The sequence below is a fragment of the Ambystoma mexicanum genome, chromosome 1q (assembly GCF_040938575.1).
Source record: "Ambystoma mexicanum isolate Mex_15411 chromosome 1q, UKY_AmexF1_1, whole genome shotgun sequence".
NCBI classification, from domain to species: domain Eukaryota; kingdom Metazoa; phylum Chordata; class Amphibia; order Caudata; family Ambystomatidae; genus Ambystoma; species Ambystoma mexicanum.
Genome location: NC_090922.1, coordinates 1,335,209,715 through 1,335,227,002, shown reverse-complemented (window position 1 = coordinate 1,335,227,002; position 17,288 = coordinate 1,335,209,715). Strand labels below are relative to the sequence as shown.

The following is a 17,288-nucleotide window of genomic DNA, read 5'->3' as shown; positions in this document are numbered from 1 at the left end:
TCTACACGTTCTCAGCCAATGGATCACCTGTTGGTCATAAGCCGTCATACATTCGGCCGGACACTTCCACGTCCGAGCCCGGCACAGCCCCGCCTACAGATGCACAGTCGGGACATGACCCAAGGGCCATCCCTTTAAGATAAAACTGTGCGCACCGCGCCTTCACGCATCCAATACACGGGGAAATCTTCAATGCAGCACAACAGTGATTATTCCAAAACATACGGATTTCCTGCCATCTGCTTATTCTTACACCCACCACTCGATTTTTTCATTGAGTCCTGTGGCCATGCTATTGGTGACAAAAATAAGTTGTTGTTCCTTAAGCAGTAACCTCCTTTTGTCCTTATTGCTATCCACACCTGGTCGTTGTTTGTATAGGATAGTCTAAGTTAGGTCATCCACAGAGTGTTGCTGTTCAATCCAGTGTTCTACTAGTGGGGCATTGTGGATTTTGTTTCTAATGCAGCTCTTATGTTCCCCAATTCGAGTTTTGATCTTTCTTTCTGTTTTGCCCACATAGATTTTTTTACACGTGCACCATACTGCATATACTACCATGTTGGAGTTGCAGTTAGTCAGGGTATTTTGTCTCCAGGGAGTTGTTAAGCCAATGTAGACTGCTGTACTCCTAAATGTAAACGGGCAACAAGTGCATTTACCACATTGAACATGTCCCAATAACTCTTGGAAACCTCATTGCTGGGGTAAAGTTTTTTGTTTGGTCGGTTTTCTGCTCACATCGTTTCTAGTGACATGTTCTTTCACATTTGAAAGCTATGATAGGTCTAGCGATCTGCGAGTCGCTTTTCTCTAGGAAATGCCAGTTTTTTTCAATGATTTTTCTGATTCTGTTGGAGAGGTGACTATACGTATTCACAAATACTATTTGATTGGCTCGATCTTTCACTGTACGTTGGTCCCTGTATTCCAGAAGTGCCTCTCTGTTATTGTTGTTTGCCCGTTTTAAGGCGTTTAAGGTGATGTTTGTAACCTCTTTCCTTAAGTTTTTCTTTCATTTTGTCAGCTTCAGTCTGGAAATCTCTTGCATTAGTGCTGTTCCTTTTCAGCCTCAAGAACTGGCCCAGCGGTAAATTGTCGCGTACGTGGCGTGGATGAAAACTGGAATAATGCAGTAGAGTTTCTGTCTGTTGGTTTGTTAAAAGGTTTCACATACAATTTCTTAGTGTCAGAATCTACCATGATGGTAATATCTAAGAAATCGAGGGCTCTCATGCTGTGTTGGTGCGTAAACCGTAGAAATCTGTTTTGCTGATCAATCCAGTCAAAAAATAGTTCCAAGCAGTGTTGTTGCCTGTCCAGATGATAAACATATCATCTATATACAGCTGCCACTTCCTGATGTGGTCGATAAATGGATTGGTTGCGTTCATGATGTTTGTCTCAAAACCCTCCATGTTCAGGTTGGCAACGCTCGGGGCCAGGGTCGCACCCATGGCCGTGCCTTGGACCCGTTTAAAAAAATTCTCCATTAAAGTGGAAGTAGCTCTCCATCAGCGCCATCTGTGCGCACCATAAAATGAACGAAACTAGAGTAGTCCAAGGATGCTTGTTGAGGGATGCTCGTATATAAGGCCACTACATCCAGGCCTACCAAGATCTCAGTGGTAGGGTCAAAATGTAAACCTTCTACCTCTGAAATAATCTGCGTGGTATCTAATACAAAAGAGGCCATTTCTTCACCATTAGTCATCCTAATGGTTCTATTTTATTACATCTGTATTGGGTGTCGTTTTGTAATGATATACTATGTGAATCATTTTATGTATGCACTAAGCACTTTTCATGTTGCAATTTTAACATATATAATGCTTTTAGTATGCCAGTGAGTATTTTATACTCTGTATTTTACTATTGACAATCTGCATTGTTAATTTGTGTTTGGGGTTCCAGTACTTTTATATTGTCACTTTTGCATCAGACACTTTATTTAAAGGCACGTACGTATTATTGGATATAGTATAACTTATCCTTAGGTGCCACAAGTGTCAAACCAGGGCCTCGTCTTCTATCTTTTTGCCACTGCAGGTCCACCAACTATGCAGATGTTTTTTTGCACTTTATAATGCTGTGACATTGTGCTGTGACATTGTACATAAACAACCCTCTAATATTCTGCTGAGGTTTGCATACTATGTACTCTATTGCTAATTAGCACATTGATTATGCATTATGCTTGGGACCAACAGCCCAGTTTCTGCAGTATGAAGCAATGTTTTGCCTTACAAGTGTGGGATATCTCTGGCAAAATTGGATGGTGACATCCACCTGTATATAATGTTGACTACTCAATGCATGCACTAAGCACATTATACCATTGCACCTTTGCACATGAATTGTTGCATTTGGCACTTTTGCAGAGTGTTGTATATTTCGCCCCTTTTCTTGATTATTTTACACATTCAATGTATTAAGCACCTTTATGAAAGTTGCATGAATATTCCGGAATACATTGCGCATGACACTGTAACGGAGACCGCCAACCTTTATGGCTGCCTCCTCCGCTATTTTGTCTTAATTATCTGCTCTTGCAGATGGACAGTTGAGTTTTTGGGAGTAGGCTGAAATCAGCTGTTTTTTTTTTTACTTTCTAACGTTTTCATTTTTTCACAAGATTTCCAGTATGGGGGGGGGACATAGGACAAACTTTTTGTTTGGAAAATATCAGCTAAATCTGTCATGCAAGTAAAAAGTTATTAGCAGTAGAATTGTAGAATTTCCTGTGGATCTAGGCAAACAACCTAACTATAGTTAGGCGACTGCCACACTATAATATATATATTTCATATTGCTCTATACTTTATATTTCGTCTTATCCTGCTCACATTGTGTGGCCGTACCATGCAGCCGACCACTTGTTAATTATGTGCACATTTTCTTTGCGTTTTCTCTGATAGTAAAATGTTGGTTTATTCTACATGTTTTCTTCACAGAATTAGCAAAGATCCCCCTCCCCCTACTTTCTAGATTGACTGCCTTGGAACACAGAAGCTGTGTCCTCTGTTAGACATTTCAGAAAAGTCTGATTTCCACATGCTTCCATGTCGCAACATGCAGTTAAGTGTACTACCATATTTCCCTTTTGCTGCCCTTATGTTTCGACAACAAACTTGGAAGCGACTTGCCATTCTTCGTGCCTACCTACCTTGTATGTACCACATTAAGAGTGCAGCCTATATTTAGGACAGGAGGCATGGCCAATGTGAAGGTTTTCTTTTTCTCATGTGCCTCACATGACAGATGTTGGTAAAATGCAGAACCTAACCCAAATCGGATCCCTAATTAACTTGTCCATTTTGCGTTTGTTTCAGGTTGGCTATCAAGCGGGCAGTAATGGGCAGCCCCTGCCTGCTCAGTACATGAATGACCTGGACAGTGCCTTAGTTCCAGTAATTCATGGAGGGGCATGCCAGCTGAGCGAAGGACCCGTCATCATGGAGCTCATATTTTATATCCTGGAAAACATCTCATAGGAGGACCTACCTTAGGTTCCTCACTGGACATTTTGCATAGCAATTGCATCGGAATCATTTGCACTTTAAAACTGGAAATGTAAGCTTTTGTTAACACTACTACATGGGCGGGGACAAGGGCAGGGCGCGGGGTACTGATATTTCATGACTCTAACTCTATGCATTTTCAACAATAAAGACGATCAGGGCAGCTTCTATAGGTCGAAATAACTTAACCCTGCAGCAAATAAGAGTGAGTGATTGGTGGGAATACTGCTGCAGAACTGCGTTATAAGACTTAATTACAGCTGTGTACTCCAAAAGCTGAAACGGGTGGAAACTATTATTTTCGAACTTTGACCACGTGATGCAACCGTAATCTACCATGTTATCAAAGAAACATATAAAGAAAGAATCGACTTCCACGTTGCATCTTAATCACGGACACATCCAGCAGCAAATCTGCATATGTTGTAAAGAAGTAAGGTTTACATTACTTTGACTTTATTTTATACCAGGTCAAAGAATAGACACTGCTTTGAAAATCCATATTATGATGCATGGTACGGATGCCTAGCCATAAAATATAGAATCAGTCTGTCTCTATTCATAGAGATGACCAAGTTACAGACTGAGGAGAGTGCATGATTTGATAACGAGCAGTTTGGATAGATGTGTCTGAGCAGATCTGTAGCCACAGCTAATTACACATTGAAATGCAGTTATTTGTGTGTAAATATATACATATATATATTATTGACAACCATGTTGCTGTCAGAATAAATTTTATTAATATTATTTTTATAATGGCAAGGAGGACTACCCACATTTCTGAAGACTTTTGTTGGCACCTTCAGTCCTGTATAACATTGTGCCATGGACATGGAAGAGCTGTATGTTTATGGAAATTATGCATGTCCTGTAGAGGGAGAAATGTTGAGTCAATGGCTGCAATTACATTGTGTCCCATTTTTCCACTGCTGCGGTTTTATTTATTTGCTATGTATATTATTTTTTATAAAAAAACTGGGAGCAAAATATTTGTGATTCCCTGTAGCCCAGTTAAGTAGCTGAACAATATTTAACTATTTAATTTTACTGTACCGGATTTGGAGATCAATCAAGAGTATATTCACTAATTCCCATAAATGTTAGAATTGTCTAGAGAAACTTTTCAACTACGATTGAGTCTCTAAAGATAGAAGCCAAATTAACTCCTACGGGAAGACCAAACTGGAAAGGTCCTCTTTCTTCTTTAGAATTAAATGATGTAACAACGCGTCTTAAATTGCTTTAATTTGCATTCTACAGAGCATTGTCCTCTTCGGTCTTTAAAGACTGATCAATATGTTATTTAAGGCTCTTTAGGCATGGGCTCATATCCATAAACTGGCAAATACAACTTGTTATTCTGTCTATTGGGATATCTGACAGATGCTTAATTCGATGCAGCAATAACATAACTGGATCATCGAAGGTAGGATCCCCAGACACTTTTTATATTTAAATCTTATAGAGTTGAACAAAGGCCCCCTTGTTGAATCCACTATAAATGGTATGGTCTGCAAGCTGCTTAATTAATGATCTTGTTAATCACAATTTAACAAGCTGTACAACTTGCATTGTAATAAATGATAAGCTTCATAAAAGAATGAAATGAAATGCAAGAGGATAGAGAGCTGCTGTTTTACAAGGAGCGCGATTACTGAGAAATATTGGTGAATGGAAAAAATAGATAGAACATTTTCCAAACCAGGATTTGCATAAAGTTCAAGGTTCTGGTGCTGCTGCTCATTTGTCCTTTTTACTGGTCCGACTGCTCCGTAAATTGGGTTCCTGGGTGGTACTTTCTTAATAATAAATAAGGGTGCTTCATCTATGAAAGTTCAAATAGGCCTGCCTCTTGTTTGTGAAGCACAGCATTTTTATTTCTGCAAAGAAGCAATTTAGAGAAGCAGTGAATAGTTATTAATATGGAGTCATCAGATCAAGTTGAAAAACCATTGCAGCTCACAGTGTAATGTGGATCTCCAGTAGCTTCAACAGAGAAATCGGACCTCTCAAGTTTGAATCTTGTTCTGTATGAAAATTTAGTTCAGGTTTCTAGTTTTCAAGTGAATCATTGGGCAAAAAAATTCATTCCACCTTTTGTATAATGTTATGTATGTTTTAATTCAGCCATTTTATATTTAGCTTCAAAAAGGTGTTTTCTCACGGATGTGTCCATTAACATATGAGCTTGTTCAAGAGATGATTCTGTCAAAACGAGATCAGGAAGTGTGTAGCAGTATTTAAATATTATTTGAAAAATAAATGTGACAATGCCACCATTATGCAAGCAGAATGCATTGCATAATAAGGTTATTTTGTTGGGTTTTAGTTTTAAATCCAAACGTGAGTGCGGAATCCAAAACTGACGTGAAAGTACTGGCAAAACAAAGGGAACATCATCCAAATCAGTGAGATTAACCTGCAATATGTAAATTCCTTATACCCAGAAGCGTGGCTTCTACTTGCGGCTAGATTACGAACAGTACACTGCTGGGAGCCCAAGGGGCATCAGGCCATGTTTTCTGTAAAGAAAGGACTGGTTCCGTACCCTCACAGGAGAACAAATGACGCACCTTTCCGCTGGATCAAATCTTCCTTCTCTAGATTGCTCATATTTGAAATGGATCCTGGTGCAGTCTAGTTCTGGTCATCTTTAAACAGCCACTAGGGAGTGTAGGTGTAATGTCTCAATTAATGGACAAACTAATAATATATAAATATATATATTCAATGAAAAAACTTTGTTAAGGGGACGTTATGGTTAAGGTGCGCTACTAAAAACCTAAGAAATTCAGTGAAAAAACATTTGTGGTGTCATCTTTGATGTCCTGGGTGTTAGTCTTAGCAGTGCACGGTTGTGGCGAGAGTTATGGTTGCTTAGCTTACCATAACTGGCGAATTTCAGGGGTTTTCGGTTTTACTTGGAACCATAATGTCCCTTTTAACAACGTTTTTTCATTGAATTTCATAGGTTTTTATTAATGCAACTTAACCATAATGTCTACGTACATCTGACTTCATTGCAGACCTTCCAGAGAGTGCCACATGACCATATGCTGGCGCGCACCATGACGACGTGTCCAAGAACCCATACGCACTTCACAATAAGATCTGTGCTTCACGGACAGTTTGGAACTGCATTTTCTACTGATCTAGGAAGTTTCAACTTCAAAATTTCCCTTGCACAGCTCCAACACCTATTCCTACTCATCCATTAATAATCTAGTACACAGTACATACTTTTACTAAAACTGCTATTTATCTTAAAATCAGCTAAGGCCATCCCTCCTCCCCAAGGGACACCACCACTGCTGTAATCAAGGAGCATGAGAAACACTGCCCCCTACCTTAGAAATAACACACGCGCAATGTTTTCCCCTGTCCACCTGCCCCTCCATATTCGTGTTTGGTGCCTCTTCCCTAATTTCCCTCCCCACCTTTCGTTCTTAGCTCTCCTGCCAAAAAAAGAAAATACATCCAAAAACAACAAAATAAATGTTCCTTTAGGAACCAGCTTTCACAGTTAAAAAATAGAACAAAAAAAAAAAGTATAGACTCCATCTACTTTATATCACTCTGTAAAGTACATAGACTAATAAGATTTTCCAACATTTCTATTTGCATTTTGTGTTATACTAATGTCAATATTGGGGCGTTCATCCTCCGTGTCAGGGACTGGAACGGTGGATACCGGCCCAGCAGCCCAAGTTATCAGCCCAAGCGAAGCGAAGGTGGATAACGAGATCTCTGGACCATTGTCCCCACATTCCAGCCCCTGAAATGGAGGTTGAAGGCCATTAGCAGCCTAGGTTCCCAAAGCGTGCACCCGTGGTACTAAAAAAGATTTTTCCAAGATGGCCACCATGGAAAGGGAAGGCGGGGGTTCCATACAGGGCCCCTCTTCACTTTCCATGGCAGCCTACAGAAGGCAAAAAGAACAGCCAATGACCATATTACCACAAGCACATTTTTCTTCCCTTTCAAAGCTATCCTAATTTCGAATAACTTTACCACAAAGCCAGTCCCAGGTGGACATTGCCACTTTAAGCCTATGTTTTGTCCCTTCTGATCATGGCCAGTAGCCAGATTGTCTGGATCATGACCTTATTCCATGACCCGGACATTCTGGCCACTGCCCATGGCCACAGACTACCCCTCAGTCACTAAAGCTATACCGCTATTTTTTTTAACTACATTATGGCACTTGTCAAATAAGAAAACACTGCCACATTTCCAAACCATGCTTGTAGATCCTTGCCAATGCGCCGTACGCAAGTTTGCTGGAAAAACACCCATGTTTCATTTTTTTCAAAACTGTCAAATGAACGCACATACAATCGTCATATAAACTCTGCACAAAATCCCACCAAACTTTGTAAACTCATTCGAAATCGGGTCAGAAATATCCCACCCATCGTCATCACCCTTCACCTCCCCAGACATTATTTCATAAGTTTCACAAGTGCAATGCTCAGAAAATATTATTGTCCCGAGGATTCCGCCATGTATTTTTATACATATGTTGATCTATCGCAAACATTTCCAATTCACCGTACCTCACTTTTCCTCTTTTATAAACATACGAAATCTGGCAGCAGGGCGCGTCAATCTTGTGCTATTCTTATCCATTGCTGCATCTGCCTAAGGTAAACTGCCCTGACGTCACTAAATCATATGCCCCGCCCCTGAGCCTCACATCACCAAACCTAGTGATATTCTACACCTTTCTCTGTGACGTTCCTCGTCAGCGTAGCCAAACGCGCCAATAATCACCTACGTGACATGACGCAGAACCCGAAAATCAACACACATCGACTCTCAACACAGCACATCACAATTTGGAATATTAAACCGTACTTTAAAAGAAAACAACACTGTACAATTTGTAAAGTACTTTTATTTCACAATAAACGCTCTGAGAACATCCGACTATTGCCATATTCAATCAAATTGCAAATTTGTTTCTTCGCTCGCGATCCAAAATGTTTATCGTGAGGCATGCATTGTTCTTTTTGCGTACACAAGGTGTTCGTTTTCGGTAAAAGAAGCACTTGGGTCGCACAGAGAATTCCAGGGCTTCTGCATCAACTTGGGGCTAGACCACCATAAAGGATGTTATGTTACTCCTAATCGCTAGTACAGTGTAAGGGCATATGGGCCCTGGGCGATCGTGCCAAAAAAGAGTCACTGTGATCCAGGCGTTGACAACTATGTTCAGTTGCCGATTGAAGAAGCCGTCAGTTGGCATCTGGAAACTATGACAATCGCAGAAAGGCAGATATCTGTTTCGAAAACATAACAGAAAATGTGTCTCAATACCTGAACTTTATTACAATTTATCTATTGACTTATTAATTCGGCATAGAGTTTAAACTAACGATTAGCACAGACATCAAACGATCTCAACAGAGAGAAAACAACGTGGAAAGTGATACACAATTTGATATGGTCATACATGACATTTTAATGAAATATTAGCGTTGAACCTTGGTGAACCAAGAGGTGGTCTACATGCACCTCGATGCTGCACTCCCCATAACCACGTTAAAAAGACAACTACACACAAAGACTGTACTTGTGTTTCATTGCAATAAGCCACACAGAACAAATAGAATGTAACCCAAAAATAATCTTCAGATAATAAGTTAACGCTCGTTCTGGTATACAACCATCAAAAATCAAACTTGCATTATATTCACCATTTCCATTCTCTTGGCGTAAGTCAGACCATAACGCTCACTGCGTTTGCACAAACGATTCTTCATAAACTGAATTTACATGTTCCTTACACACTTTTGGAATGCATAACCTTATCATATCTTCATTATTACAAACCTCCTCTCATTGAATTCCTTTCGGAATGGTCTTTCTCTCAAGGTCAAAAAACTAATTAACCTTATTCTGTGTCCGATGCGTGGGCTTCCTTTAGCTCGCAACCAAGAATTCAAAGCTGGTGACCTTCACTCAGAATCAAAATACATTCTCACTTTGCAACAACTTGCCTCACCGCATCCATGAGAACTCTTATTTTCATCCATGTCCATCAGGCACTGCAGGCATGAGATGCCAAGCCCTAGGAGGCGCCAGTCTGACTCCATTATTATTTTAATTACTTTTTAACACAGACACATTAGTCCTTTATTTGCCGCGCTCTGGGTGTACCACCAGCACATCTATTTATAAACATCAAGCGTTGGGGTCCCAAAAAAGAGATTTTGGGACCCCCCCTCCTTCCCCCCTATAACTCTGCCCCAGCTGGACCAAACCTCACCAAACTTTGCAAAAAAATTCAGAGTGGGCCATATACTATATGAAAAGTTTGGTGAGGATTCGTCCTGGGGGAGCGAAGTTATAAGCCGCCCAAAAAGAGCTCTTCCTATGGGATTAGCAACTTAACCATAACTACACAGCCACTACCGTGGCTGTGTAATATATATATAATTACTAATATCAGTCCGCATTAGCTAGTGAGCTAGTATTAGCAACCATAATATTGGCATTTCCAACGGTTATGGACTTTGCTTATTATAGTTCACAATCGTAAATGTGTGTTCCTTTATTTTTATTTACATGGGTAAACACGGCGAGGATGGGCCTTTTGTTTCATAATTGTCGAATTCTCTTTTTTTTTTGTGGTAGAAAAACACGAATTTCTTTCAGGTAGAATGAACAGTCTTCCATTTAAAATAAATAGTTCCTGTGCGCATTCTTAAAATATAGATAACACAGTATCTGAAAGTGTCCATCTTGATTATCTCTGTTGGGGGAGTGGGTTTTCCAATACTTTTTCTGTGAACCAGTTCCCAAAGAGATCTAGGCAATGCCTAAAATCTCGAAAACTGAACTGGCAAATGGTTTCCTGGATGAATTGATTTTCTATGGTAAATATCAAGGAAGCTAAAGTGAACATTTCTTTTTTGCTTTTTTACTTTGTTTTTAAATTGAGAACCATGAATCAGATTTGTCATCTACCCAATGTGTCATAATTTATGTTTGGCCTATTCTGGTGACGTCTCATTGGGCAGAAAAAACGATAGAGGAAATGCATATCAAGCTTATTTGGTAAAATGTCATGTAACTTTCATTATGTGGTTGCTGCAGGGACACCAGAATATATGTATGTAAAAAGCTGCATATGCCAGCCCTCAGTTGCACCTAATTTACCCATGCTCCACACAGGCTAAAAGCAACAGTAGAATCACTAAATAAAAAAAGCCCAACACCTGTTGTGAGGAATTGCACAAGTCAGGCGGTTTAAGGGTAGCTGGAAAGGTGATGGGGAAGCTGTGGCGGGAGATCTTATCAATAGGAAAACACATTACTTTTATGGCTCAATGTTTTCCTTTAATTGATGCATTCTAAACATTTAAAGACTCCAAAAGCAGTGCCCTGATGCTGGATGCTGAGCTATAGAGCTGGAGGAACCGATACTTTAGATGACAAACTGTTGAAAGACTGGTCATCCAACGAGGGTGTCCTCCTCTGCAAGAATCCAGGTAGTTCTGCTTGGCAAAAGTATGCAGAGATGATATCTGGAGAGCTGCAAGTTGCAGATCTGTTCCCTAGTTTAACGGTTCCAATGGTGTATAGCTGGGGTTTTTCCAGTCTCATCTATCTTTGTTGCTTACAGAAACTCTGAAAGTGTTTTTGCTAAACAAAAGGCAACTTTTTAAACATTTTGCAAGGCCCCCTATGTTTTCCCCCTGGTTTAGTGGCGTTGTCCCAATTGGTACTTCAGTGCTATGCTTTTTTTTAATAGCACACAACTGTAGTGGAAGAAAAGACCACTCTCGATTCCGTTGGATTGATGAACACTTTATTAGTAAAGCAGTAACGGACACATAACCAATAGCAACATGAGAAGTTGGCGCAAGTGAACCCCCTCCATCCTGTGCCCTGGTCTCTTATACCCACATAAACACATGAGTTCCAATGGCAAAGGGGGCTCTCAACCTCACAATGTACACCTTGCTACATTTTGCTGACCGAACAAACCCTCATTATACAGCCTTTGATGCTAGCTGCACTCTGCCGTGCTCGTTAGCGTTATCATCAAATACAGCATAGCGTAATAAATTTCTCTAAGATGAATGTACTCCCTAACGCTTGGCACCCGCATTGAGGCAGGCGCAAGTCCTTGTAGTATGACTTCCCCCAGCTAAAGCTGCCTTTAAGTATGAACGGCTGAGCAGAGAACACACTTATCCATGCCAAAAGGTATATACATCAGAAGCGTGAACAGTGTAGGCGAGCATTCTATCGCGGTGGGCAAAGCACTTTTCTAACTCTGTCATGCGCAGTGCAATCTAACATTTCGTCTCATGCTAGTGAAACAGTGGTTTAAACATGGCCAGTAGCAAACAGAATATAATGGTACACAGTGACCTTATATCAGGAGGGCTAGATAAATGAGTATACCTTGTTACTCATTTGTCCTCCACCAGTTAAACTTATGTCCAAATGATATATCAATTGTATTGCATTGAAGACAAGATTTTGGTGGTAGTTAATGTATTGTTCTGTCGATGAAATGCAGGTGCTTTTGCTGGAAAAATCTACATGGTCACCAGAACAAAGACTATGGAAACACCCTTTTGTTGGAATTATGCAGCATCTAATGCAGCCTTCTACCTCCTACTGGAATGCCTATTCACACCGTTGAAACTAAAGTGCCATCTGCACTATTCCCATGCCTCTGGCCTAAGGAGGAAATTGCCCACAAGCCAGTGACATTTGTTACGGTGCACATTCGGTTAGCACTTCTAGATGTGAGTTTGAGCTCATGCGTAATTTGGCAGGCTATACTAAAAGACGCATTTATTTTGTGCTCATGTGGGGCTGCCTCCTCTCCCCTTTCAGGAATTCTTATGCATGTATCTGAAGGAAAGGAGGGGATACAGAAGGTTTAGAAGTATAACTTGTTCACCATTTTGACTCTTGTACTCTTAGTCCCTCTTCCTCCAGACATCTCCCCCCCCCAGACATCCACAGGGGGTGGGAGGTTATATGTCTACGATTTGTATCTGGTTTTTCATTTCCGATTGAAGATGAAGACATTCCAGTGAAAAATCCCGAGGGGCATAATTTCCTGAAAAAAGGCTCCATTTTGATTTTTTTCTTTTCCACACTCCTTCCTGTTTACGTCACTGGATGGCCCAGAAAGGGTGTGTGGGATGTTTGTTCTGGGTGATTCTCCACTGTGAATCTTGCTGACCCTTGTTTCCGCATCTCTGTGTGGGTCTGGAAGCAGGAGGTTCAGTTTCCATGACATTATGGATGAAGAAGGCAGAAGCTGTAGGTGGAATCCTACACATAAATTGTGGTCTCGTGTATAACATCTTTGGAGACCTCCCTGGAGACGCCACGGATTCAGGGCTCCTTCAGGAGAGTTCCACAGTAACAGGTATTGTAAAAGATACAAGTCTGGATCGCTGCTAGACATGTATGCTGACTTCTAAGTGTGCCCGTTTGGTTCAGTGGAGTACATTTGATTGGAGAATCCTGAGCCTTCACAATGCAACTCAGTGGAGGGAAAAAATACTTGGACTGCTGAAATGTTTTGCCCATCTGTGTGCCATGATTGAAGTACAACAGACCAGTTGTCGGGTGGATACTGCGAAGCGAGCATTTTAACAATCTCAACACCAGATTTCAACCCAGATGACTTGTTTATCTACTTCTGCCATGCAGAAGATGATAGTGGATGGCTTTGATTTCTGAGGCAAGATCTGATATTTGGCATAGAAGGCTATAAGGGAGTCAGAATAGCTCCAGCAAGTCGACTCTTGGTGGCCTGTCAGGTCTTTTGTTTCAGGATAGGCAGTGAACATTTGCAGTAACGGAGAGTAGGTAGAGTATCCACCTAACCCTCTTTGAAGAGATTTCATCTGCTCAATCAATTCAAATGAATCATTTTCGGGGTGAAATGCCAAAGTTAAAGATCCAAAGCAGTTGAGCGGTTTACATAACCATTCTGACAGTGGGGTAAACCAGGCTGCCCCAGTTAATATGATGGACAAAATTTTGAGCTGAATCTTTAATTTTTGCATGAAAAACATCTCTTCCAGGTGCCTCTATCTGTCCTGAATATTTAACCTCTACCTGTTGTCCAGTAATCACTTCACCTGCAGTAGACGCCTCAATTAGTGACAAGTCTGGAAACAAAAGCTCAAGATAGGTTTCACATCTCACTTTCCCACTAATGAAACTCACCCCCTTTTTTCTTACAGATCCAATAGTGGCAGATGGGTGGGATACAAGATCACTTCACTTTATACCTAGACAAAGGCCACAACTGTTGCCTTTGTTATTACTTGTTTTTAACTGGACTGACATCCACTTCACTCCCTGCCCTTGGTGGGACAGCCCTTAGATTCTGAGTGAATAAAGCATGGCTGTTGTTGGCCTGCTCCAATCATTTTAGCTGTGGCACAAGTAAGGAACCCCTGAGGCCCTTAGCTAGAAATGGGTCGGAGAGACTGCAAACTCGCGGTTGCAGCCTTATTGGAATGTCCACCATATCCCCCAGCCCTATAACACCTGTCCGTCACAACCAACATACTGCACTTCACCCTGCTGTCGCACTGCCCTGTCCCCTCTATTATGCCAAGGTGTAGCACACCCCTCCATTCATCTTTTCGCCTCTGCGTTTCATCATGAAAAATCCCCTGCAGGGTTGCATATTCACTCTGATACTGAAGGCCTGGTGTTGCGTCAAAACCTGGCGAGTTTGTGTTCTATTGGTGGCGGTGGAAGAGGGGATTATTATTTTGGACTGCGTGCAAAGAGCTTGGGGCTTGAGGGAAACAGCTAGGTAGACCTCTGAGCGAAATGAGCAGGGATTCTAGCCCCTTCCCTGATCAATGTCTGACAAATGCCTTCTTACCCTGCCCAAGACTGGCAGAATTCCCAGCAGGCCACCAAGCACAGCACCGGAGCATGGTAGAGTGAGCTTTGAGCATCTCTCAGCCTGCCAACCAGCATGCTAAGTAAGGCAAAATGGGTGACCGCAGCTTCACATTTCAAGTAACCCTTTCTCTGAACCTAGGGTTACTGCCTCCCATAACCCTTAGCTGCAACTTATGTTAATTGACTGGAGTTTACAGATTGTGCCTCCCACATCAACTGCCAACTCTCAGATGCTTGATTCTTTGCACATAATAACTTGGCATTTATATTGATATAATGTATCAATGTGCAAGTGGGAAATTGCCAGGGGCAGTATATGCTAGTAAAATGAGACCTGTATGCAGGAGGCCAGTGGTGGGAGTGAATGGTTGCAGGTCGTTTTGCCTCGCAAGGCCCACTGCCTCGTTACCCAGACTGACCGTCTCCCCTCTAAGATCTTGTTAGGGAGAATTCTCTCTTTAGGCTGAATTTCCTAACCTAGTGAGTCCCCCAGCAGCTTTGCTGGATTTCTGGAGTTTGTTTTTTTCTCCTGCCAAGAGTAAGACTCTTTTTCTCCCACTCTTGGACATGATTTATGGTGTTCCTTTGACTGTTAATGTGTTTTATGGGCTATGGGGTCCTTTACTCCATAGGGTCTCATGTGTTTTTACTATGCGTGTTACACAGCACCCTCCGTACTGTAACACAAGGGTGTCCTAGTGACACCCCACCATAGACTCCATACCCTGGGACTGAATACTGTCTCCCAGGGTATGTAAAGTCACCATTGGCTTTACTAGTCCCACATTATTAACAGAAACCAGTACAAACCATCATATTGTGGACGTACTGGTTGGGGCAATTCGATTGCCCCGGGGTCTGTTAGTCGAGGGGGCACGTCTCCGTCCCCCCTGATCGAGTTTTGGCTGGTGGCAGTGGATACTACTTTTTGTATTCGACCGCGAATATTTTCCTATGGCATTTTCCCATTGTTCGAGGCTACCAACTTTAATTATTTAATTCTCATAACCCCGAACATACCGCCGGTTTATTTAATTAATATTAATTCGCCGGTTGGTATTTTTTGCCAGGACTCGATTCTAAAATGGCGTTTGTGTTCTCTTCTGTGACTCCAACCCAAGTCGAGCCCTTGGTTCCACTTTTTTGGCAGGCTTCTCCACAGAAGCCTCCAAAAGTGGTGCCACTCTGTCTGGGTACCACAGGGGGTGTGGGAGGGGGGTTTAGGCACCCTGGACTGAGTTACCTTGGTAACTCAAGTCGCACTCTTGTGTGATTGGCCCAAGTGGTGAGCCGGCCGGCTCACCATTTAGCATGTTTGATTGACAGCTAGGCTGAATGAATGGGGGTATGCTGCATAAAAGCAGGGCTTTGGGGACTGGAACTTCAGAAGTCGCCACAGGACCTGAGAATCCGACGAGGGAGAAGCTGAACTGAACTACCACGACGACACCACCGGTGGAGCCCTGCGGAACCGACTCCCTACTTCCCGACGACAGAGAAGATCTCCCGGCTGGAGAGGCTTCTTCCCCTGACTGGTGGGCACAACCAGTTTACCGTCTTTCTTCGCACCCCAGACCGGTTTGTGGTCGAACTGCCCGTGCCAAGCACCCCTGTGGCCGGACAGCCACTCACCACTGAACCGCGAATCAACAGACCGCTCCTTGTACCTGAGAAACTCCGCGACTGGTTTCTTCCCTGGCAGTGCAATGGACTCCTGTCTTCCTCCCCGACGAGATCTTCTCTTCCCCCGGACGAAGCACTGACTTGCATCCGCTGCCAGGAACAACTGCCCCCGCTGGAGTATTCGCACCACTTTAAGGTACCGTGTCCGCCAGGCCTCCCTTTCTAAAGATTGCTACATCGTAATAATAACCCCTTAACCTTCTGGACTGGGCTGGCCGTCTTGACCCTCTAACTGGTCCCTTTCTTTGGTCCAACTCCTTTTTGAACCGTTACAAAACTTTTGTGCACTGCAACCGTGTGACCTTGGACACATTTCGTTTCGATCCTCTTAAAGCGGATCCGGCCTACTGACTCTGAATTCACGGTGTTACTTTGCCTTCCTCTCTTGTGTGTTCGTGAAAAAGTGTTGGGATCTGTTTCAATTTATTCTCTGCTTTTTTTCCTCTCCCTTTTTAAAAACGAATTATTAGAGTGCCATCTACGTTAAGCGCTCACCGCTGTCTGAAAATAAGTGGGGCTTTACTTAAGACTTGTCTAATATTCTTTTAAGGGAGTGTATATCTTTTAGTGACCGTGTTTTTGAATTGCTTACTGTTAGTGCCTGTGTGTTTTTCTAGATGTGGTTTTTAAATAAATAATTATCTTTTACACCAAGCCCTGGTCAGTGTTTACTTGTTCTACTGTGTTCTCTTGACCTATTGTGAATACTCTGTATACTGCCTAACTCTTCTTGAGGGAAGTCTGACTGCTCAGCCACAGCTACAAAGTGAATCTGTGTGGTACAGACTGCTACCAAGTGGGTTTACTGCCAAATACCTGTAGTCTTAAATCTTTTGCAGTGGTCCCAGAGGGAACTGCACAGGTTTCTGCCTAACAGATCTCCTACTACCTTGCACTACACAAACAGAAGGCCACCACAGGCCTAGCCGGGAGCACAGCAACATTAACTCTTTGGCTCCTATCGCACTCTTCCACATCAGCGGCTAACCAGACCCAAAGCGCTGTAGTCTATCAGATCTTTGGTTTTTCCCTATGGATAGCATACTCCTATAGTCTGCTAAATCCATAGTAAACAGATTGGCACTCAGGAACCACTACTTCAGATCGGCACCCATCAACACCACAGTTTTCAAATGCGCCTTTCCCACTTCTTACAGAGAAAAGTGCAATGAG

The 17,288-nt window shown here is 42.2% G+C and overlaps 1 protein-coding gene across 2 annotated transcripts in view; it reads left to right on the top strand.

The window, feature by feature from the left end:
- Positions 1 to 4,450, top strand: part of ZFYVE9 (zinc finger FYVE-type containing 9) — a 1,362,935-nt gene extending 1,358,485 nt beyond the window's left edge. For both annotated transcript variants that reach the window (XM_069642200.1, XM_069642199.1), the window contains exon 19: positions 3,333 to 4,450. In XM_069642200.1, the coding sequence (XP_069498301.1) occupies positions 3,333 to 3,494 (162 nt within the window). In that variant the 3' untranslated portion in view covers positions 3,495 to 4,450. The remainder of the gene's footprint in view (positions 1 to 3,332) is intronic.
- The last annotated feature ends 12,838 nt before the right edge of the window (positions 4,451 to 17,288 follow it).